We start from the raw sequence: 25,107 nt of genomic DNA, 5'->3' as shown, positions 1-25,107 counted from the left end.
TTCTGTGCCTGAGTGACCCGCGGGATAATCCCTTCAAAGAAACCCTCCCCAAATCCCGGATTTCCAGAACAGAAAATATGATTGAAATATTCCAAAATAACATTTTTCATAGGCTCCCCTTCCACCCAATCCCCATTATCATTCATTAGTCTAGATACAATATTCTTCTTTCTACGATGAGAAGCATACCTGTGAAAGAACTTTGTATTGGCATCGGCTTCCTTCAGCCAGTGTTGCTTGGCTCTTTGCCTCCAGTAGGCATCCTCCTAGGCTTCAGTGCGGCTTAGAAGCTGTTCTAAGCGATGAAACTCTGCAAGCGAGGCCGGGTCAGTGCACCCCCTCAATTGTTGCTGATCCTTCTTTAGGTCTATAATTTGTTTACCGTACTTGTGGTACCGATCTCCACCCCATCGTGTTAACCGGTCACTGCAGTACTCAATACAGCTTTGCAAGCCTTGACCCCTTCCTTCCTGCCACGACTGCTCGACCACACCTCTACACCCCTCATCATATAACCATGCCATCTCAAAACGAAATCCCCTCTTTCCAGCCCCACTCTTCCCTAAAGATTCATGGATTCCCAGAAATAGAGCCGAATGATCAGATTTTCGGATTCTCAAATTCGTCACCCTGGCCCTCGCCACCATGTTGTGCCACTCGTCTGTTACTAGGACCTTATCGAGCCTCTCCTCAATCCAATTAACTGTTCCCTTCCCCTTCTCCCAAGTATACGGATATCCATCCATAGGCATTTGGGCCAACCCACAGTCCTCAATAGTATCCCCAAAACCGCGAAGGAGGTTATTCGGATGCGGATTTCCCCCTCTCTTCTCATATTGAAAAAACAAGTCATTGAAATCCCCCACAACAATCTATGGGAGATTTGATCTGGCTGATAACGTCCTCAAGAGGTCCCATGACTCGGTGTGTCTGGTACGTTCCTGGAAACCATAATAGCACGTCATTCGCTAACCTGGAAAACCAGTTATAGTTACCTCAACATCAACATAGTTCTTTGAGTAACTGAGGAGTCTCGCCGTATTATTCTTTCTCCAAAACAATGCTAAACCACCACTCAAACCACTGTTATCAACATAAAATAATCCTTCAAAGCCAATTTTGACACAAATCCGCTCAGCGTGATCGCGTCCCACCTTAGTCTCCATTAGAAATACAAAGTCGGGTTGCTTACGAGACACCATGTCCACAACTTCACGAACTGTCCGTGGATTACCCAAGCCACGGCAGTTCCAGCTCAACGTACTCATTGGGTCGGACGGGTCTGGGATCCAGAGCCCGCCATATGCAAGTTTTTTGAACTGCCAATCATTGTCATATCACCATCACCACCCTCCCGCCTATCTCCTCCCCTCCCTTCCCCCTCACGGCATCGTTTAGCAACCGCAGCCACCACTTCCCCGGCCTCCTGTGCCGCTACCGCCCTCGGATCAGCATGGTTTGCCGGCTGCTTCGCCGGTTGATTTGCAGTCGGCTCCCCCTTTGGTCGTCCACCGAGCGGAACTAGCCAGGGGTCGCCTATTGCATGTGGCCCCCGACTCCCTCCCACACGCAAATCCGCAGAGTACGGTAATTGGCCGACCGGTATTGCCGCATTCCTAGCTTTTAGGCAAAACTTGTAAGAGTAGCCCAACATACCACAGAAAAAGCAAAATGTGTGTAATCTTTCGTACTTAAAATTGACCTAGCAGGTAGTCTTGTCCCGCTTAAGCAGTTTCATTCTTCGCTTAATCGATTTGTCTATCGGTATTGAGACACGAATACGGTAGAAGGTCAGCCATGTTGCCCCAATGAACCTGTCGTCTAGTTTAACGAAAGTTCCAATAAAATTTCCAATCTGTTCAAGAATCGGTTCGGCCGTGTAACCCATCGGTAAATCATGCAACTGAACCCATAAGTCTACCGTGTCAAGCACCACATCAACCGGGATCACCCCATCCGAAACCCTTCTGCATACCAACGTATGATTATCAAACGACCACGGTCCCTCTTCCAACACATACTGCACATCCGTCTCATGATTGAACACAAAAAGAAACAGGTTCGGTTGGATTTCCGAAACCTGAACCCCTCGTACAGGCTGCCAAAAAGAAGCCATAACTTGTCGCATATACTCCGCCTTAATGAGCTTATTGGTAGGAACTTACCAACAACCCCCCCCCCCCCCATCTGTTCAGCTTCTGCCTGCTGCTCGTCGGCACCGCCTTCGTCCGGATCGAAAATTCGATCCTCTTCGTCCTCCAGAACTAAATCAGCCCACCGCGTGGTTAGCCTTGCGACACCATCGACAGTAGCAAACGTCGCCATGGAGAGCAGTTCGTGAAGCTAAAGCTAAAGCTGGAAAGTAACGCCGGAGAAAGACCAGGAAGAACGCACGGGATGACCTAGCAAACCCTAGGGGTGGAGAGAACTCTAGCAAACCCTAGAGAGAGATAATTAACATGTAAAAATATTAGTCATCTTGTTAACATAGAACACATAAAGTTTCACATTCACAAAATACAGTCAACATGTCAATGATCTTTGTTCATTCATTTCTTCTTGGAGACACCCTTGGCCGCTTTTAAAACCTGTCCTCTAACCGTGTTCATCCTCCACTTGATGAGATTTGCAGCATATTTCGCTCTCAATTCATATATGAAGCTCGCCTGTAAATAAAGAACATTAAATAATTAGTTTACTGCATTTTTTTAATGTATTTTGAAAGTAATATATTTATTTTACTCTTACATTTATGCGCATGTTCTTTTTGAATCCTGGCTGCCAATTTTTTGGAGTCCCTTGGTATGTCTCCATATGTCTGAGTACATATATGCCACAATCGTGACATTTTCAGCGTTTCTCCAGTCCAACTTAAGGAACTCTATTGCAACATTTTGCAAACTCACATATAAGGAGTAACATTCTGCTTTAAGGTACTCTTTGAATGATGCAATCTGGACAAAAAATTAGTTTAGTGTTGATAATGCTTTAAAGTTAATATATAGGTAATGATAAGAAGTTCAAGTTTTTTTTCTCAATTTACCAACAAGTGTGGACAATGGCCATATTTATCACTCTCTGAAAATCATCTGGCAACTCTTTATTGTCTATGACTTGTACTTTATGTTCTTTGGTGTTGATGCAGACCACGAAGTAGTGACCATGGCGATGAACTGGGAAAAATATCTAATTCCAATTCAAAGTTAAAGCAATGTTAATATTTTTTGGACATGATAAAGTCAAATTGGACATGGGTAATAGAACTTACCAACTCTGTATCACTGATATCTAGGTTCCCAAAGCTAGCTATTTCGTATCTCAATCATTCATTGAAATTCTATTTCTTTATGTCAATTGGGAGATCCTTCATCCATTGGTTGTTCAGATCAATTTGCAGCTATGGGGGGGGGGGGGGGGGGGACATGCAGTATACACAAATGTAGGAATGAGTATTCATAATTCATATACTATACTTTGAAAATTATAAAGCTACACATCCAGAATTGCATAGCTAGACATCCAGAATTACATAGCTACACATCCAGAATTTCATAACTACACATCCAGAATTGCATAACTACACATCCAGAATTGCACAAATACACATCCATAACTCTTACAGCCCGTTTGGTTCGCTGGAAAATATTTGATGGGAAATGGAATTCAAATTCCATGGAAAACAAATTACCAGGAAAATGGATTCCATTGTTTGGTTGGTGGAAAAGAAATTACTGGGAATATGAATTCTATTGTTTGGTTGGGTTTGGAATGGTAAGGAATTATGAATATAAAGACCAATATGCCCTTAACAATAATATATACATGTGTAATTAATAAACTTTGAAGAGGGTAAAATAGTCCAATATTGTAATACTTTCTTCCCAAATCCTTTGGAAAACAAAATACCAATGTCTTGCTAGGATTTTGTTTTCTTTCAACTTTAGGAATTCAACTTCGTATGGAAAAGATTTTCCATCCAACCAAACAACATAAAACAACATTTTCCTACACTTTTAGGAAAACATTTTCCATGGAATTTGACTTCCATCCAACCAAACACCCCCTTAATGTAAATTCAAATTTTTAAAATAGGTGTTTGCAAGTAAAAAAAAAAAAAACACTTACATGTACTAGTATGGAGAAGTAGACTCGCTTTGTGTCCCCAACTGCACGGCATGTGTTTAGCAAAGTAAAACGTAAGGACCATACATCCAAGAAGCTGCTTAATATCTCACCATCGCTTAGAGTGGCAAAGTCATGCCTTGTCAAGAAGTAGTCACCATAACTGATCAATATCTCTCTACAACACAAATAAAAAAAAAACATAAATAAATAAATAAAATTCATGTAAAATACTTAAGTAATTAATTTTGTTTTTTTTTTTTTTAATAAATATGTGGATGGAAACATACCCTATTGGGTGCTCATCTGAGCCTTCCAAGAATGCGTAGTTTGAAATTACTTTCTCTTTGGCAGTTGCATTATGTATGGAGCCTTTATTTTTCGTCCAGTATGGTGATCTCAAATAAAGTGGATGTTTTTGAATTTCCTCACGGGTCTCTTCCTTACAGTGACATCTTCGACATCAGATTCACTCTCTTGCATAGCAATGTTGTTTACAAAAAAACATAGGCAGTTATGATACTATATATTCATAAATACACATCCATAAACTAATAACTATACATCCAGAATTGCATAACTACAAATTCATAACTTCATAAGTATAGATCCAGAATTGCATAACTACACATCCATAATCTGTAAACTATATATTCATAATTTTAGAACTATATATCCATAATTTTAACAATCATTGTCAATAGATGAAAAAGAACATATTCATAATAATCAAACTTCATATTCATAAATTCTTATCAATCAAACATCATATTCATAGTTTAAACATACATAAGAAAGCATTAATCTACTTATCAAACTCATCAATCTCAGCAGCAGCATGGGCAGTTGTGGCAGCAGGGGTAGTAGGAGTGGTGGATTTTTCAAATGGAACTCTAATTAGTGATGGAGTTGCTTCCTTCTCCTTCGAGGTTGACACTCCTGCACTCCTCGCAATTTTCTGAACCAGGGCTTCCAAAGGTTGCTCTTGTGATTGTGTTGGGGTTGGAGTAGAGTGTCCAAGTAGCTCAAATGATGGAGGATCTAGTTCCATATTTTTTTCTTGTGTTTTCAAAGGCCTCCACCAAAGAATCAACCGCTGCCGTGAAGCTATCACTTCCAAAGAATATGTCATCTAGTTGTGAGGCAGTTGGGCTGGAAGTGGGTTGAATCGTGCTTGTAGCACTCAGCATTGTGGAGATCCCCGAAAAAACCTTCTTCATAACCTCAAACTAGTGCCCCTTGCTTCCCAATATCGGACATGACCTCACCAAATTCCAGTACATCTGTGGTAAGCCTTTGAAGCACACGTGTCACTCTATCAACATTAGAGAGTGGCACAGTTGGAGTTGGAATGGTTAGTGTAGCATCAGGGCTAGGTATCGGTCTGGATATTGCAGCAGCAGGAGGTGCAGGTCTGGGTGAGGATGTTGCTGCAGTGGTGGTAGGCTTTTGAATTCTAGGGATAACTTTCCCCTTTCCAAATCCCCCTGACTTTAGTTCAGCAGATACCCTCTTACGTACAAGCACTTTTGTCCAAGCTTTTATTGTAGGGTACGTTCGGTTGACCACCATGCCTTTGAACCCCATACGGTCGAAGTAGAACAACTACAAAATTACAGAAGAGCATGTTAAAGAATTGCATAACTACACATCCATAATTTCATAACTACACATCCATAATTGGATAACTACACATCCATAATTGCATAACTATAACTCCATGATTGCAAAACTACACATCCAGAATTGCATAACTACACATCCATAATTGCATAACTATAAATCCATAATTGCATAACTATAAATCCATAATTGCAAAACCACACATCCATAATTGCATAACTACACATCCATAATTGCATAACTATAAATCCATAATTGCATAACTGTAAATCCATAATTGCAAAACTACACATCTATAATTGCATAACTATAAATTCAGAATTGCATAACTGCACATCCATAAGTTAATAACTGTACATCCATAATTGCATAACTACACATCCATAAATTAATAACTATACATCCAGAATTGCATAAAATGCATTCAATTAAATTAAAGACACTTTATGTATAATAGGAACTTACCAGGATAAATTTCATTGGCCCTGCAAAGGATCTTGAAGGATTTTCCTTGTATGCCTCAACCGAATCAATCAGAGACTTGTATGTCTTGAAATTGCCCGGACGTTGATCAATGACTTAAGAACTCTGTAGTTGGCATTCCTTGCAGTGTTTCCTCAGAGCATGCGGAAACAGTGAAGACCACAAAGTCCCTCTTGAAATCATCACCATGGTCACCTCTTCTCACTATTTCATATGGCATTTTGGTTGTTATGGGTGATCCTGTTTGGATATTCCACCTCTTCCTCCAGGCAATCAGGAGTTTATTATATGCAGATGTTGAATTTTCCTCAGACCTTGTCACCTCTTCAACTTCCTTCTTTCCTCGGGGGATCCCCAATGTGTATTCGATGTCCTCTTCATCGACATGGAGAATATCACCCACCAATACAAAGTCTCCCTTGAAAATATCAAATATGCTCAGAAGGTATTGAACCAACTGTGAACAATTGCTGGAGAATTACAGATGTAGCAGGCCACCAAAACCATTATCAACAGCAGCATCCCTCTGATCTCGTGATAGGCGATGGACAAGGTCAGACATTAGTTTGGGACCCATCCTTGTGTTGAAGTAATCTAAATCTGGCTTCTGTATTTGTTTTCTTTTTGTTGGTTTTGCCCTTTTTCTCTTGAGCGCTACTGGTTTTTGCCTTGTTGAAGGCTCTGCACAATCTCCGCTGCCACGTCCCTCATTTTGCGGAGGGGAAAGCTCAACATTTTGTGAGTTCAGTATTGCTCTGGTTTTTGTATTTCGAATTGTCTTGACAAATTCTCCAAGTGTAGTTTCATCTTGTGGATTTGAGGGTTCCATTTCTACAAATAAAAATCATACAAAGTTATGATAAAAAGATTTGAATGCATTTTGGTTATATATATCAGGAGACATAAGGTGCACAGAGTACTATATCCAGAATTGCATAAATACAAATCCATAAATGTAACACCCCACTTTTCTCAAACTTAATTACAGTTCTAAAACCAAAATCAAGATAAACTAAGCAGTGGATAAACAAACTTAAATAACAAACTAGTGGGAATGTCACCGCCACAACCACCTGCCCACGGTGATTGCACAGGCTAAGGATAGAACTAAATCATTAAGTCAAACTAACATCGAAATTACTTGATTAAAGTCACTTGGGGGAAAAACACCCCGGTGTCTATCACCAAACATACATATCATAAGTCTATAATCCATTATCATAACATCATAAAAATAAAAAGAGTTTAGACTATTAGATCTACTAAACTAGTCTAACTCGATCAACTCTCAAATGCTGGGCCCACCTGAAAGGGGTTTTGCAAAACAACAAGTAGACAAGTAGGAAAATACCCGTTAGCACGAAGCTAAGTATAACCACACTCAACCCTGTAAAGTACTATAGTATATACTTTGGAAAAACATTTGTTCTCATTCTCAAATCAAGCAATCTCAATCACTTAGACAAAACCTTGATATAAACCACAAAGCTTTCTATATGTTCACAACCTAAAATATCATATAGGCATACTTCAAATATATTGAACCTAACAACATGCTCATACTATCGCAAACTTAACATAGCAAATCTCAATCCTGTATAACATTTCAATAACAAACTCATGCTAAGACATAAACTTATCAAACAATTTCGTGCTACCAATCAATAAGAATTATTCTCATGCTTTCAAGTTCTCATCATGCAAACTAGAAATATCAAACATCAATATGCAACTAAGGCAATCATACTCAATATACAATTTCGGGTAATCTTTCTCAATATGCAATCTAGTGCAATACTATACTCAAATGCAATCTCGTGCAAACATTCTCATTATGCAATCTCGTGCAATACTATACTTGAATGCAATCTGATGCTATAGGTTAAGTATACTTATACACTTGTTTGTAAATAGAATACTTTTCTGTGGAGGTTTCTTAGAGTCACAATGACTTGCTTTCTTTCTCTTGAGTCTCTTGACTCGATTTCTTTCTTGCTCAAACTTTCTCATACTTCTCATTTCTCTTCTTGTGTGAGGCAGGTACTCCGCCGCAACGAAGCCCTAGCGTACGGTGCAATCTCGTGCATCCGCCACATCCGTAACTACGGAACCTCTAACTCGTGGGGAGGTAGGTCTTCACGAATCGTGAATGGACCTAACCGGCTCGGCAATATAGCCGGCCACATACTCAACTCGCCAAAAGAACCACTCTCTTGGTTCTTTATCTTTCTTTCTTGTTTGCTTTTTCTGTGGAATCAGGTATCGTACTTTTAGTGTGCGCACCCCCTAACCAGGATTCCAAGCCTTGCGGGCAGTCTCCAACCTCGTAACATGGGAATGCACCACGTTACATGATAAATCCGTCGGATCGCAATATCCGTTACTTTCTCTTTTACTCCAAAAGGACATAGTCCCAACGGGTCCTCCAAAACCTCACATATATAGATAGATAATATATATATATATATATATATATATATATATATATCATGCACCAAACTTATGCATGTCACATTTCAACAACTCCTCAATGCAACAAGGTAATGACATACCACATACTCATGGATTTTGGAAAATAATAATTAAGCTCACGTTGGCCATTTATGCACTTATAAAACATGATATGCTTGAAATGTAAGATTACTGTACAATAATACTTCAATTCTATATATCACAGTGAACTCTCAAGAACACACAATCATGTTTGGTTGCAAAATAACATACTCTGTACATTTCTACCATCAAAATAGACTTCAATTTCTATTGAACATACAACACATTCTAGTCATGCTTTTATAAAAATTCTTATTCACAAAGTGTTCATGCTTCTCTATTGAAATACTCAAATATCAACAGGAAGGCAATGGCAAGCAAATCCCAAAATCAGAGAACTCAGACTAACATTTCTGTGAAGCATTCCATCACAAATTCTACTATAACATGCTCAATTCTAATCCAAATTCAATGAAATCAAAGCCAAAACGTGCGTCAAGATGGACCCGAGGTACCGAGCCACAAGGGCCCGTGACACATGGTCCGAAACGACACGTAGCTGAGCCGCAAGGGCCCGGCCGCTGCACAGGGAGCAACACACGGACCATGGGGCGGGGCTCAGCTAGGCCCGCCCCCTCAAACCGCTAGATTGCCGGCTCTAGGCAACGGCCCTCTCCTAGGGCCGTTCCCTAGGCCCGACTGGCCACGAATCTAGCCAACGGTCCCTTTGTTGGGCCGTTGGCTGGGGTCGGTGCATTGTCTGGTGCACACTGCCTGTGCACCAGATGGTCTTTTCTCATCTGCAATTCAACCTCAGACAATTCTAACACATCAAAACATCAACAACACATCATAGATAAGTAATAAATCACTTCATAGCTCAAACACTTCCAAAATCTAGCTTTTCTACTCATTTCTACCTATGAAACAAGGCTTCACAGAGCCAAAACTTAAAATGGGAGTCCATGGGGTTATACCTTTGTTGTTTCCTCTTCTTGTTGGGATTCCTCCTTCTTCCCAAGTCAGCCACTACCTCCTTCACCTCCTAGACACCTCAAACAAACCACACAATAACCCTTAAGAACAAGAACCTCAGAGATAGAAAGCTAAGGAAGGAAAGCTAGATGGAAATGAATGAATGGATGAGGATAAGCCTAAGAAACTTACTGTTTTCTTCTTGGTTTTCTTGTAGAGCTCTTGGTGGGAAGACAATGATGGAATCAAGAGGAAAAGTTTGCTAACTATTCATTTTATAGTAGCTCTAAACCCTAGGTGAATCAACAATGATTGGTGGAGGGCAAAATGGTAATTTGGCTTGGCTTCTAAAATATCAGGCAAAGAGAGGTGGAGTCTAGTGGTTCACCAAGCTTCATGGACCAAGATCTAGAATCATAGTTTTAAATAGTTTTGGGGTCAAAAATATATTTTCTAAAAATAATTTCTAGACAACCACTTAATTTAGATTTCTCATATTTCTCCCGGTTTCACTCAGATTGACTTTCGGATTAGAAACTTGGTACGCAATGTACCCGAGAATTTAGGATTTTTGAATTAAAATAAGTTCCGGTGTTGAATGCATTTAAAATGTAACTCAAAATAATTTATTCAAACACCAAATTTATCTCAAAAAATTTTAATGGAGTGAAAATGGCTATTTTGGAATTTCTTAAAATTGGATTTACAAAATTAAATTTTGGGTTGTCACATTCTACCCCCCTTAAAAGAAGTTTCGTCCCGAAACTTAGAAGGAACGGACGGATTTTCTCAGAACGGAAGCTTTCGAAAAGATGGTAAGAATTCCAAAGATTGACTTAGGAGTTCTCTTGGAATACTAAGAAGAAATGGAATCTCTGAGTTCCAAACAAGCACCCAAACAACTAAGGCGCTAAGCTTAACCTAACTACTAGAACTCACTGACTTAAAGTATCCTTGTTACTCCTCTTATTCTTATCGTTCTTACCACTCCTTCAATCTCAACACTTAGAACTTCTACGCTTCTTGCGTGAAATCTTTAGAGTGTTTCGTAAACACTTTTCTTCTTACTTAGTAGTATCTTGTTATTCTTCTCTAGGGTTCGATGCCCTCAATTCAATCTAATACAGATCATCATATCTCTTGCTTGAGGTGTTACTCACTTCCTTATTGACAAATTACCTTCCTCACTCATTACGGTACGATGCATTCTTTCAAAATTCTCCTATGCAAAGTCTCATTCTTATTCAAGAAGTTCAACGATTAAACTAATCCTTTCGGTTTACTCCTACCAAACTTAGTCTTTAATCATTCCATCATTCTTTCATTAATTCAACTATCTCTTGTTTCATTCTCATTACTATAATACTTCCTTGAGTTCTCACACATCTTATCATTCCTAAATCTCCATTCTTTTACTTGTCTTTCCTTACTTAATTCATTCCTTAGTTCTTCGCACTTCGAAGGATCTTATGACTTATGTACAACATTCTTCCTATCCCTTCATATCTCAAGGATTGAGGTTATTAGTCATCAGCTTAAGCTTCACTCCCATCGGGGTTCACAACTCTTAGCTCGTCTCTTCTTTATCTCCATAAAGATAGAAGGGACTATCTTACTTATGAATATCCCAATGTTAAGTTTCAATTCTCTAAGTTTCTAATTCAACTCTTATTCTTTGTGTCTAGCCTTTAAAGGTCTCTTCACTATCAATCCAAAAGCATAACAGTCACAGAAGGTTAAATTTCTAAAATCAACTATGTTACTTAAACAGGTATGGCGTTCATTAGGAGTGTACATGTCTCCACGCCATCAATCTTCACTTGAGCCCTCTTCATCAGCTGATTACCCTGACCACTACTTTGGCCTTGATTTTCCTTCTTACTTCTCTTGTTCTTGATACTACCGTGATTATCCCTTTTTCCACCTCTTCCTCCAGGCAGTCAGGAGTTTATTATATACAGGTGTTGAATTTTCCTCAGACCTTGTCCCCTCTTCAACTTCCTTCTTTCTTCAGGGGATCCTCAATGTGTATTCGATGTCCTCTTCATCGACATGAAGAATATCACCCTCCAATACAAAGTCTCCCTTGAGAATATCAAATATGCTCAGATGGTATTGAACCAACTGTGAATAATTGCTGGAGAATTGCTGATATAGCAGGCCACCAAAACCAATATCAACAACAGCATCCCTCTGATCTCGTGATAGGCGATGGACAAGGTCAAACATTAGTTTGGGACCCATCCTTGTGTTGAAGTAATCTAAATCTGGCTTCTGTATTTGTTCTCTTTTTGTTGGTTTTGCCCTTTTTCTCTTGAGCGCTGCTGGTTTTTGCCTTGTTGAAGGCTCTGCACAATCTCCACTGCCACGTCTCTCATTTTGCGGAGGGGAGAGCTCAGCATTTTGTGAGTTCAGTATTGCTCTGGTTTTTGTATTTCGAATTGTCTTGACAAATTCTCCAAGTGTAGTTTCATCTTGTGGATTTGAGGGTTCCATTTCTGCAAATAAAAATCATACAAAGTTATGATAAAAAGATTTGAATGCATTTTGGTTATATATATCAGGAGACATAAGGTGCACATAGTACTATATCCAGAATTGCATAAATACAAATCCATAAACTCACAACTATACATCCAGAATTGTATAACTACACATCCATAAACTCATAACTATACCACATTTAGAATTGTATAAATACAAATCCATAAACTCGATCACTACTATACATCTAGAATTTTATAACTACAAATCCATAAACTCATAAGTATACCACATTCAGAATTGTAAAACTACACATCCATAAACTCATAACTATACCACATTCAGGATTGTAAAACTACACATCCATAAACTCATAACTATACATCCAGAATTGCATAACTACACATCCAGAATTTCATAACTACACAACCATAACTTAATAACTACACATCCAGAATTACATAAGTACAAATTCCAAAGCACCAAAGATGAGACTGATATTGTCATATATTCAGAAGCTATGATCAATACATTCATAATGATAAACATACACATTCATAATCATATAACTACACATCCATACGTATTTTAAATGGTCCAAAACCCTAGTCTGAAATTACAAAAATGTATACTGAAAATTCATGCTTATTTTCTATAAATCCATAATGTAACAATGTAAAATGCATAATACCTATTTCAAAAAGAAGTAGAGATCGGTTGTAGAGAAAAAGCGCTCCGTGACAACGACGATTAAAGACGGCGACAACGACGATGAAGAAAGTGAGTAGACCTGAGAGAATGGCGAAGAAAAAGCTAATGAAAATGGCTGTGAAAATGGCTAGAATCGGAGCTCTGTAGGTGGAGGGAATTGTGTTGGAGAAGAAAAGGCTCTGTAGTGGAGGGAAGTGTTTTGGAGAGGAAACGATGAAATGGAACTTTTGTATTTAAAAAAAAAAAATTTAGTGGTGGAGTGAAACGGTGCCACTAACGACACCGTTACTCCAAAACGACGTCGTTTGCATCCGTATGCACCAAGAATGGTGCATATGGATGCACAACATAACGATGAGTGCTTGGCCGTGCCACAGTATAATTCCAATCATTATTGTGTAGACCATGGTCTACACAAGTTGTGTGGACCATATTTTGTATACTGTAAAATAATGTACATTCAGTACAAAAATAATGTACATTGTATTCAGGGGATCTATATTATTTTTGTACTGAGTATACATTATATTGTATAATGTACATTCAGTACAAAATAATGTACATTTAGTATATTAAAAATGTACATTTTATTATGATCCACACAATAATTTGCCAATCGTTATGCGTTGGACCCGTGTCCAGCATGCTTGCTGGACACGGGTAACAGTGCCGTTAGGCACTGTTATCTTTTTTTTTTTTTTTTTTTTTTTTTTTTTTTTTTTTTTTTAATTTCAAACAGCTTCGTTATAGGAGTATATGTTCATAATTTTATTACTATATTATTAATAACTGTACATTCATAACTCCATAACTGTACGTTCATAACTCTATAACTGTACATTCATAACTCCATAATTGTACATTCATAACTCCATAACTGTACATTCATAACTCTATAATTATACATTCATAATTTTCGAAGCTCTATGTTCACAATTTTAGAGCTCTATGTTCATAATTTTATCACTATATGTTCATAATTGTAAGTTCATAATGTTAGAGCTCTTTGTTCATAATTCGATCAATAACTGTACATTCATAATTCCATCAATAAATAACTGTAGATTCATAACTCCATAACTGTAGATTCATAACTCCATAACTGTACATTCATAATCTTCGAAGCTCTATATTCACAATTTTAAAGCCCCATGGTCATAATTTTATCACTATATATATATTCATAATTGTAAGTTCATAATGTTAGAGCTCTGTGTTCATAATTTCATAATTGCATAACTGTACATTCATAACGGCATAACTGTACATTTATAATCCAAAAAAAAATAACGCCGTTAACGGCAAAACGCGCGCGAATTTTTTTTTTTTTAAAACTAAATGACGCATTTTTTTTTTAAAACGACGTCGTTTTGGACCCGTGTCCACAGTTCAGGGCATAATTTGCCATAATTTGCCGTATAATTCTGAATAAAAGGTCACTTGTACTATAAGCGGCCCAAGAACAAATTAGCAAATCTTTTCAGCCCATATATAAATGGAATGGATTCTAAACCCTGCATTGCCTCTTCAAATTCTCTTCCGCTTAAGCCAATATTGTTCTCCATCCGCCGTTTTTCAGCACAAGATGGTACATAATCAATCTCTCTAAACCCTTAATTTTGGATAATACAATAGGTACGTTCAATGCTCTAATTCATTATCTGTAAATGAATAAAAACGAACATGCATACTGGTAAACCTAATTTTTTTTTCGACAATTGCATATTTCCGACACTTGAATGAACACCCGGATTACATAATACAGTGTTATTAAAGGTGTATATGCAGTGCCTTCAAAATCTGCAAATCTCAGATAATTTAGCAAATTTTTAGTAATATCCTCTCTTAAATTTTGTTGTCAGTTCTGGTTGAAATAAAATTTTTCCGAATTCGTGAATTTGATCAATTTTGTAATCCCGTGTTATTATTTCAGCTGTGATATTGCCCCTAGAAAAACAAAATTATATACCGAAATCAGAATATTTAAATAATTTAATTATATAACAGTTTGATTTTTTAAGTGTGGATTTTTGTATATAAGAGATAATATATCAAGTCCATAGCAGCATATAAAAGATTTCAGAACTTATTCCGTGGGTCAGAAAGAGGTAGATACCAAGTCAATACCAATAAAGAAAATAGCACTTGAGAACAGAAACTAAAATTTACAGATCCAAAACAAAGATTTTGAACATGCAGTATATGATTTTTGAACATGCATTATATGATTAAAACAGGTTCTAATAAATAAATATATAAATACTGGATGTGGTCCTGTGGATAATCTGCTAATTTGCCACTTGTTCAATAATATTGATCCATTTAGCTTCTTCATTGTTGGGTTTGAGAGGGGAATGGTTTTTTGTGTTAGCCAGATGGTTTGATTTGATGAAACAGTCTCTTTCCAATTTTCTTATGGGGTAATTATAAGAACACATGGTGCATAGGAAAAACAGTTATGTTTGAGCTTCACATTAATAATATATGTGATAAAGAAATGGATAGTTTTTTGACACAATGTAGATTAGCATGGTTGTTCCTTTTGATACTAAGGTCTGCTAAACACTTCCAGAATAGTTTACAAACATTTATATCCATCTTAAATGCTCAACGCATCTGGAAATAATAAGTGATGCCCAAGGTGTATTCTTCAAATATATTGCCAAGACTGAAGTTAACTCACAATTTGTGTTTACATTTAAAAACAAACTCACAATTTTCTTTTCTCGTACAAAGGACATACAATGGATTGATTAAATTAAAAAAACGAATATGGCATTATGTGTACAAACGTCATATCGTGGAAGACACACTCCATTGTCTTGTCTTGCACTTCATTCAAACTAACCAACCTTGATCTGAATGCCCAAAAGGTGTTGCTAGGATTAATGCCTTTCACAAGCCCGGACATTGGTGCCAGCTGCACTTAACAATGTTCAAATTCAGTGTTTGTGTTGAATAAATAGTCACTGGAAGAAGAATAGAATGTATTTTGATCAACATGCTTACCAGAATTGGTTATGATAGAATGCTGAGGTGAATTGCTCTATAATTCACAGCAAGTAATCAGTTAAAGGATTATATTATTTAATTACAGCAGCCATATATTTGAGTAATCACTTTACCCGAAGCAACTTGAATTATAGCAATGTATGGTCAATTAATAAATATCTGAACGAATCACTGCATTACACCTGCCATAATTGCCCCACCTCAACCTTGTTACATTTAAATGAAAATTTCGGAATTGTACATTTTGTTGGCACTGCCCAATGCTTAATTCATTGTTCTGTTATTCCAGTTTTGCTTATTTCCATTTCACACAAGGCAGGAAAAGGTTTTGGGACACTATTTTGTTATTATATAGATAAAGATAAAGATAAAGATAAATATAAAGATATAGATGTATACATTTCAGCTTGAGCTTGGGTTGTTTGATGTTTTTTTTTTTTTTTTTTTTCCCTTAATGATATAATTTATTTTAACGTTCATCATCATACAGATCCATCACTGGAGTTTTAGTTAATTGTCATTCGTATATTGGAAGAAATGGGAGTGCAATTAGCTGCTGAGCAGGTAGTCATGCCAGAGGTTGAGAATGTTGACCTTTCTGATTCAGAGCTGCTCTATCATGTCAGGGATGCCCTTAAATCTGCTATCCAGGTAATCACTTTAAATGTGGATTAAAAAATGTACCAAATTCCTTAATTGCTGTTATAGTGTTATTAGCATTTGATTAGGGACTACACATGGGGAATTTATTGTTAAGTGTATCTGTGGCTTATCTGTTTGCTGTTTGATAGTTATTCTTTTTCCTTGTGCTTTTCTTCATACCTGCTGATTTCATGATGTTATTCATGTATACATTATTTTCTATTCTAAGAAAGGAATTTGGAAATGTATAACTATTTCATTATGTCATTTATCTATCAAGTACTATTGGTGATTTTAGATCCTACCATTTTTTCCCTTTGTTTTATAGTTTATTTTTGGGGGTAGTGGAGCGAGCAGAAAGGGTTGTGTATGGGGCACTATATGATTTTTATGTTCTTTTCAAATAGGTGGAGCTGTCCATTCTCCCATGTATCCCAGTGCAGAATTACTGGAGATGTAATTCAACATTTTGTATTTGTTTAAATCCACTTCCCACTGCCAGATTTTTAAGTTTTTGCAAGAATAAATCATTCAACAAAAAGTAAAAGCATGTCTTTTGATAGGTTGAGGTCCGTCCTTATGCATTGAACTCATTTGGGCCTCTATCTGTTTCTTGACATACAGTAATTTCTGCTTACAGTTATGAGCTTGTTGTTAATTTCATAATAAGTTATCTAATAGCTGAATGTGGCTGGTTTTAGGGTGATATGGACAATTATTCCCAGCTTGTTGGAGTTATAAACCATGATCAACATCTATCACCTGAGGAGGTGGCCTTACTTGTGGTATGGTTTAATTCCACATGCACTGTCATGATTCATGAAAACCTAGACCTTTTCATTAGTAATTAGTGATCATGTATTTATCTCTTCTTCCACAAATTGCATGGCAGACATGTTTAAAGGCTTTGTCAGGAGCTGTCTCTTGTATAGACATTGTTCATCATAAATCTCTTCTTTCTTCTGTAAGTCTTAATGATAATTCTTGTTAATAATTCCCCTTTAGATTTATGTTTATTATCTTTTGTTAAACAAATTCTCATGAATGAGGACCTCCAGATATTTAGAATGAGCATGTGGAACTATGGGACTGATGTGATGGATGCTCTGATGGAACTAGTTGTATCCTTGGTATATTTCTCTACTGGTGATAGCTACCATTTCATTTCTCACTAGTACATTGGTTCTTGGAGATCAATGCATGCTTTAAAACTTGCAGGCAGCATCAAGTGGGCAGTACATTGATTTATGCTTGGAAATGCTTGTGAGTAATTTTATGCCCCCATACACCTTCCTGCAATTGCTGAGTCAGCCAAGAGGTCAGGCAAGAAAGGGGCAAGTTCTTGATCGTGTGCATTCAACATTGAAAGACATTGCTGATTTAGTACCTCTCTCTCCTTTGAGACTTGAGAAAATAATTAAGGACAGAATGCCTAACATATTTATCAAGGAACCTGTGAGTTCAGATATACACCTTTCGGTGTCATTCTTTTTCTTATTTGTTGGTGCTATTTGAGTGCACAATTATGAGATCCAGTTGTCTTTGAGAAGAATATTGCATGGAGTCTATGGAGATCTATATGATATTAAAATTATGTTTTGTCATTCAAATATGTATAATAGACAACATAGTGATTGGATAATCATTAATTAACTGAATGTTGTTCAACAAGTAGGAGTATCATTCCTGTAATAATCATTATCCTTCTAGGTGCCTAATGTGAGCATTGCTCTTTCAGGCATCCGGGCATAGATAATATATATTGATATTTGTTGCATATGTGGCCCATATTCTCAAGTTTTCACCTGTCTGTACCGACTGTACTAGATTGTGATCAATGCTTAATTTAGTTAAATTATTTGCTTTCCCTTTCATGGCTGTATCATTTGTGAAACTAACGTTTTGTAGCAAATAACATTTCTCTTTACCTGCAGTTGATTGTCATGTATGTGGAGAACATGCTAAAATTGGAGAGTAGCCCACTAGGTGAACTTGTTGGGAGCACAATGCTTGTGGCAATTGTGGATAGGCTTGTAGATTTGGATGTGAGTTCTATCAAGAGGAAGTTTTTGAATTGATTTCCTTGTTGAAAGGGAGACGTTGCACCAAATTAACTTATTATTGTTGTTTCAGGTGGATGTATCGTGGGATGCTATTTTGCAAGATGATTTCACTAAAGGAATTTTTGACATTGAGTTGGAAGATCTAGAAGGGCCCATAGACAATGGTCAACAAGAGAGTTTTGACTTTGAGGTAATCCTGCATATACATATTGCTTATCATTGTTTGTGTTTAAAGCATACCTTAATCTGCATCAGTACTAGATTGTATATACTTCTTATTGCCTTCTTTTATGCGGCATTGGTATAATTCAAAGTTGTCCATAAAGTTGAGAACTTAGTTTCTTGAATGTGAAATTGGTTCATGAGATTTAGGGTGAAGTTGGCTTGATGGTGTCATGGACAATTTTACATGAATTTGATACGCACCCAAAATAAGAGATAGTTTACTCAGAAAAAGGAATGAAGAAAATCAGGCAAATCAGAATACACAAGGAAAGGCTTAACTCAAGGGATTTGACAAGAATAAAATCAAAGGCACAATCATATCAACAATATCTCATTTTCTATAATTATTTATTTCCTGGCACTATAAATTAGAACCTCTAGATGAGAGTAAATCATCCAATCTTTATCCTTAGTCTTTAAGCTTTAGTAGTAGGCAAGAGCATAAAACTCTTGTGGGGCAAGAGCCTAAAACTCTTGCTGGGGAAAGTCTTGTGACTTCTTGTTCCTTTTCTTTAATTTCCAGTCTATAAAAATACCTCCTTGTTCTTTTCTCTAACAGAATTCCCAACTGATGAGTGATAACAGTTGAAATACAGTTGAAAAACCTTTTTTTTGAAATGATATGTATGCAACCATAAAGGTTTTATATATTGCTGATGTAAGTATAAACATTTATGCTGAAAATTATATTTGGCATGAGGTATATGTATATTTTTCTTGAACTTTTTTCCTTCAGTCCTAAATTTAGATTTTCTTGATTCTGGCTTGCATACCCTATAATCTCTGATTCTAATTTAAAACTGCTTTGCAGCTTCAAAGGGACATGTGGATAGACAGATTTTTTGGAGACAGTGTCAGTGCTCAGAAGTTGGATAGTTTGATGGTGCTCATATTTGAGTACTTCATATCTTGCAATGACAGTGGCCGCCTTTGTCAGGTGATTATCATCTGTCTAGTCTCCTCCCACCCTCCCTTAAAATCCTTTTGGTTCTTAGTTCTTATGTGTGTTTTTGTACATTGTGCAGGTATTTGACACACTTCTTCAGTCCTTCGAAAAAACTGTTTTGACAGCATACAAGTCTAAATTTGCCCAGGTAAACTTGAACAATTTCTGATTTTCACCTGACAGTAAGAATCTTCCTCATGGTTTTATTGGTGTATATATATATATATATATATATATATATATATATATATATATATATATATATATATATATATATGTACTCTGTGCTATTTTATATTTTGTAATTCAACTTCATTCATTTTTTTTTTTCAGTTTGTTATGTTCTATGCTTGTTCACTTGATCCTGAGAACTGTGGTAAGAGGTTTGCAAACATGCTCATTCATATATTTGAGTCCGGTGCCCATCTTGGATGGAGGTAAGACTGGATTGGTGTGTGTGTGTGTGTGTGTGCGTGTGTGTATCTTGTTATCCTTTTCCATTGTCTCTCTATCTGTTTTCTTGTGCTTTGTCTACTGGCTAGTTACTAATTGCTTTATTTGGTTCCTGCAGAATGAGTGCTGTTGCTTATCTTGCTAGTTATCTGGCTCGTGCAAGGTTTATGGACATGCCATTTGTTGCTGACTGTTTGGAAAGGTTTTTTCCATCTTAATCCTAGTTGCTTATTATGGTGGAATAAAATATTGATAAAAGGATTTCTGATTATTTCTTGTGGTCTGCTTTCTCTATGTTGCTTCAGATTGGTGAATTGGTGTTATAATTATTGCAAAATTAAAACTGGTGAAATTAATCCAAATCCTAGAGCTCACAAGGATTTCTATGCTGGATGTCAGGTATGGGATTGCCTTTTATATCTTGGACTGATTTCATTCTATAATCAGTTGAAATTTCTTATCATGATGTGGGTATGGGAGGGGGGTTCTTGCCATAGTTCCACAACTAAACTAATGCCTCACTTGTCAAAAGCATCGCTTCATAGCTTAAGCGACGGAGCAACCACAGTCGATTTCACTTTGTTAACTATCTGTGTTCCTCTCTTAACTATCTCAACCTCATATTTCTTCTCTAATGTAACTGGCACTTTTCTTTAATCACGGTATACTTTGTGTAGTGGAAATAAGATTGGATTATGAAAAGACACATATCATCATTTCTCAGGTCTCTAAATATCTTTATTTATATCCTCTAAACTAAATTAATTAATTAAAATAGCATGTAAATATCTTGAGTCTATCCTGGTTAACCAATCCAAACACATAAAATATATTAAGATGTTCTGCACATCTTAAAGGAAAGGAGGATTGTGTAGAGTGATAAATTGTTTCTACTCTGGTGTCTACTGGTTGTGTCCTGACTCCATAAAGTATGTTATGTAATGTTTACATGTATTAATTATTATTGGGTAGTTAGAAAATGCTGCCTGTTTTTAGCAATTGCTTCTAGGATCAAATGGAATAGTAAATTTATTTGTACATCTTTTTGCTTTATTACAGGCCATAATGTACATAATTTGCTTCCGGAGGGGATCCATTCATAGTTTATTCCGTATTAAATCTCATCTCCTGCGCATGCGTATAGAGGATATCTTGAGGCATTCACTATGTCCATTGATGGTAAGCACTAAGAATCTATGATAATGCCAATAATGGCCATTTTAATGTTTTCCTCAAGTATGAAGTGACTTGTAGTGTTTGCCCACATTTCAACCTTCTCTTCTTCATAATAATAATCTTTTAAATGATTCTTTTGTGTTTGCATTTCCATTAACGGTTCAAGAAAGAAAATATTTCATTTTTATTTGTGTTCCATTTACAATGGACATGACTGGATTTTGCCTTATTTTAATGAGCTGTCTTTTTGAACAGGTTTGCTTACCATCAATAGTAGAAGAATTCCTTAGGGTGGCAGAAACTACATGTTTATTTAGTTTCCCAGAGAACAATGCCCCCATTGGTAGTGGTCTACTCGAGTCGGAAGTTTCAATGGCATTTGGTGGGAATCAGAGGCTTGACACGTTTTTCCCATTTGACCCATGTTTGCTAAAGAAATCTGACAGGTCTGGCTTGCTTAGATGTCAATCTTACCAGAAGAAAATGAAAAAATGCCTGTGATTTAACTTTTAGTTTTTAGAGGTTAGTGTACTCCACCAATTAATTGACTGTCCTGTGTTTTTTTGTTTATAGGTTTATCAGGCCAAACTTCATATACTGGTCCATGGTTAGAAATACTTATGACGAGGTTGAGGATGATGAATGCACTAGCGATGAGGATGAGGTTGAAGTTTGCATTCCTGGGAATGGTATGGACATAGTCGATGGAGGAGCTCCCCGGAGTTGTCATGGTGACAACGGGAATCTTGAGGTTGAATTTGATTACAACCTGAACAAGATGTCTATAACTCCGAAAAATACATTACTCCAACGATTTGGAGGTGAAGGTGCAGGTTTGCGGATGCCCTCAAGAATCCGACCTTGCCCTGATTCTTTGTGATGGATGGCCCGTTGTCCTTCAGTTTTGCTTTGTGCTGTGCGTAGTAGCCTAGTAGGTAATTGTAAAATATATAGGAGCTTCAACATTAGTCTCAATTTTGTGGAGTAGCGCAATCTTCTGCTCCATGTATTCTACACCTACCTACTTATATTAATGTACTCTCATTTTCTACTCCAAACTTTTTACTCTTACACAAAATCTTGATGCAGACATTTGTATTGGGATTCACATGAGAAAAGTAGCACATAGTAAAATTTAGGGAGTATGATTTAAAAGCTTATGTAGCAGAACTCATTAATGTAACCCTATTGTTTTAATCAAAACGATGAGTCATGTGTCTCTATTTTTTTTACCTTTAAAAAAGTTTAAGAAAAAAGGAGGTTCAAATAGACTTTTAAATTTATTAGAAAAAAAAAATAAAAAAAAATTATGGAAAAAGGAGGTCTAAATGGACTTTTAAATTTATTAGGAAAAATATATATAAAAGAATTTTAGGGAAAAAGGAGGTTCAAATAGACTTTTAAATTTATTAAAAAAAATATATAAAAATTTAGGGAAAAATAGGTTCAAATATACTTTTAAATTTATTTAAAAAAAATATATAATTTGTCTCTCGAGTTTTTTTTTTTTAATTTAAATTACAATAAAAAAATTTTCTTTTATTTTGAATTTATAAAAAAAAAACTTGAAATTTGCCAGTTGGATGCAGTCGTTATATCATAGACCGCGGTGCATGTGCACCGAGGTAAAAAACGGCGCCGTTTCTTTAAGTAAAGAAACGGCCCGCTGTTATAGTTAACGGAGTCCGCTTGTTTGGTGTATTAAACACCAACTGACACTACAGTATATCTAAATCGACACTGCAGTTATATCAAAATGATACTGTAGTTATAGTGAAATGAAACTGCAGTGTATATAAAATGAAACTGAATAACATTTCACATATTTGAGTGTATATTGTACAATGAAGCTGTAATTATATCAAAATAATCATGTAGTTGTGTTTTAATGAAACTATAGTGTATATAAAATAAAATTAAATAACATTTTCACATATTTGAGTCTATAAATATCGAATGAAACTATATTTATATCAAAATGAAACTGTAGTTGTGTTGAACTGAAACTGCAGTGTGTACAAAATGACACTGAAGAACAGGGTTACTTTTTGCAAAAATGTGCGAAACGGCGAAAAGCAAAAACTGTTTATTTTCATTTAAAAAAAAAAAGACGCGCGGTGCATGATATAATTTGCCAGTCGGATGGGGACTGTGGCAGACGGCACCCGGGCCCGGGTTTTCCATTATTCTTTAATGAAGAAAAGGAAGAATTAATAAAAAAATTAATTTCATTTTTTGGCTTAGATTTAAGATTTATAGATGTTATTTTACTTTTTAGTCTGTTTTTTTTTTTTTTTTCATAATATTTTCTGTTGGTCTTAGTATTAATGTAGCATGATTATTTTAGTCAATAAATTATGACATTTTGATCTTTTTATACAAAGTGGTGTTAGAAATAAATTGTAATAGATTTTGAATGTCAAATTGGATTGTGTTATAAATATATCATAAGTGGACATTATTTCTATAACGGATGTAACGGTCATTATTAATACCATCATTATGGCTTTTGTATTATATATGTATTGTCATATATATTGTATGCTGTATAGAGGAAACAGATGAATAAAAGAGATCCTGACCTTTCATCTCCCAACTCTGCCTTTTTCTGTTTAACACGTTATCAGCACATGATGCTTTACCCAATTTGCAATTTGCAATCGTTGAGGCGAGACGGTGTTCATCAGATCGTCGGCCCCTGATCGGAGAGCGCCGCGTGAGTCCGGCTTCCTCCACGCGATCCTCGACCTCTCCGCCCCAAAAACACAATCGCGATTTCGGTTTCTTTCATGGCACCTTTTACCGAACGTTATGTTTCAAGCCCCAAAACCAGCAAATCAGCTTCGGTATTGCCATCGACCTCCTAATCGGAGAGCTCCACTCTAGAATCGGCCGACGACCGAGGCGAGAACAAGTTGGTTTTCACGGATCAAGGACGACTGGTATTTGCAGTCCGGTGACTAGATCGGCTCTCTCGACAATGGGATGGTCGCGATACCGATGGGCCTTGTGATGTTGCTCAATTGACAGTGGCAGGAAACAACCGGGCGACAACCTCGGTGGTGACACCACTCGAGCCCTTTGTTTTGGCCGTCACGGTTGACCGGAGATTACCCGTTCATGGATTACCCTTCTCCCTGGGCTCGTTGTTGGCTTAATCGCCTAAGAGCCGGCAGCTCGCAATAGGTTCGCCGCTCTCGTGCGTGTTTGGACTATGCCTTTGGAGAATGAAGCTAAGTATCTTATATCTTTAGTACTTCACGTCTTCAATCATGAATGTGCATATTTCCATTAAAAGTATATTTGTGGATATGAATATTTGCTAGAGTATATATATGCATCTATCAGTATGTGATCATTAGTTGCTACTTTCTCTGGAAGAGGATGTCAAATTAAACAGGGGTCTTGATTGGAACTTGAGTCTGTTGTATATATACCATCAATCTGTGTGTTGAACCATGGATAAAAATATTTTAATTAGACATGCATTACAGTGTATGTTGTTGCCGTACGAATTCTCCTCTCAATTGCCATTCTGATGTCAATTTTAGGCCTGGAAGTGTGCCTAATAATTCTCTAAGTGTTGGCAGTGTGGCCATGCCTTTTTCTGATGTTAATGCTACTTTGGAGAATGCTTCTAATATTGTGCCTAATTCTATTATTAGGACCACTAAATAGTATAACAGAATTGGTAATCTG

General features: G+C 36.7%; 2 protein-coding genes across 5 annotated transcripts; one reads left to right on the top strand and one right to left on the bottom strand.

Moving 5' to 3' along the window:
* Positions 1–266: 266 nt before the first annotated feature.
* Positions 267–1,166, bottom strand: LOC109174928. Its single transcript, XM_019324170.1, has 2 exons — positions 996–1,166; positions 267–827 (listed from the first exon to the last, which is right to left on the bottom strand). Exons 1-2 carry the CDS (start codon positions 1,164–1,166, stop codon positions 267–269), a joined length of 732 nt encoding a protein of 243 aa, XP_019179715.1.
* A 13,243-nt stretch (positions 1,167–14,409) lies between these two features.
* On the top strand, positions 14,410–22,420 carry LOC109174954 (RNA polymerase I-specific transcription initiation factor RRN3-like). Of its 4 annotated transcripts, XM_019324193.1 has the most exons (17): positions 14,419–14,526; positions 14,933–14,999; positions 16,394–16,554; positions 17,247–17,330; positions 17,438–17,509; positions 17,604–17,675; positions 17,764–18,000; positions 18,480–18,590; positions 18,679–18,798; positions 19,645–19,770; positions 19,859–19,927; positions 20,113–20,216; positions 20,351–20,434; positions 20,538–20,631; positions 21,292–21,411; positions 21,664–21,854; positions 21,982–22,420. In XM_019324193.1, the coding sequence occupies exons 3-17, from the start codon at positions 16,441–16,443 to the stop codon at positions 22,286–22,288; spliced, it is 1,905 nt and encodes a 634-aa protein (XP_019179738.1). In that variant the 5' UTR covers positions 14,419–14,526; positions 14,933–14,999; positions 16,394–16,440; the 3' UTR covers positions 22,289–22,420. The 4 variants fall into 4 exon arrangements, with proteins under 4 accessions (XP_019179737.1, XP_019179738.1, XP_019179739.1 ...); XM_019324192.1 differs by lacking the exon at positions 14,933–14,999 and having other exon boundaries at positions 14,410–14,526; XM_019324194.1 differs by lacking the exon at positions 14,933–14,999 and having other exon boundaries at positions 16,378–16,554.
* The last annotated feature ends 2,687 nt before the right edge of the window (positions 22,421–25,107 follow it).

Source organism: Ipomoea nil, unplaced genomic scaffold (genome assembly GCF_001879475.1).
Source record: "Ipomoea nil cultivar Tokyo-kokei standard unplaced genomic scaffold, Asagao_1.1 scaffold0672, whole genome shotgun sequence".
NCBI classification, from domain to species: Eukaryota; Viridiplantae; Streptophyta; class Magnoliopsida; order Solanales; family Convolvulaceae; genus Ipomoea; species Ipomoea nil.
Note: the sequence above shows the minus strand (reverse complement) of the source record. Positions and strands in the feature narration are given on the sequence as shown.

What these genes read in the sequence shown, in the direction of transcription:
- LOC109174928 (XM_019324170.1), bottom strand. Translation starts at nt 1,166, where the DNA reads ATGGAGACTAAGGTGGGACGCGATCACGCTGAGCGGATTTGTGTCAAA. An exon ending in AGAACTATGTTGATGTTGAG is followed by an intron (nt 828 to 995) that starts GTAACTATAACT and finishes CAATATGAGAAG; the next exon opens with AGAGGGGGAAATCCGCATCC.
- LOC109174954 (XM_019324192.1), top strand. Translation starts at nt 16,441, where the DNA reads ATGGGAGTGCAATTAGCTGCTGAGCAGGTAGTCATGCCAGAGGTTGAG. An exon ending in ATTTCTATGCTGGATGTCAG is followed by an intron (nt 20,632 to 21,291) that starts GTATGGGATTGC and finishes GCTTTATTACAG; the next exon opens with GCCATAATGTACATAATTTG. An exon ending in ATTCACTATGTCCATTGATG is followed by an intron (nt 21,412 to 21,663) that starts GTAAGCACTAAG and finishes CTTTTTGAACAG; the next exon opens with GTTTGCTTACCATCAATAGT.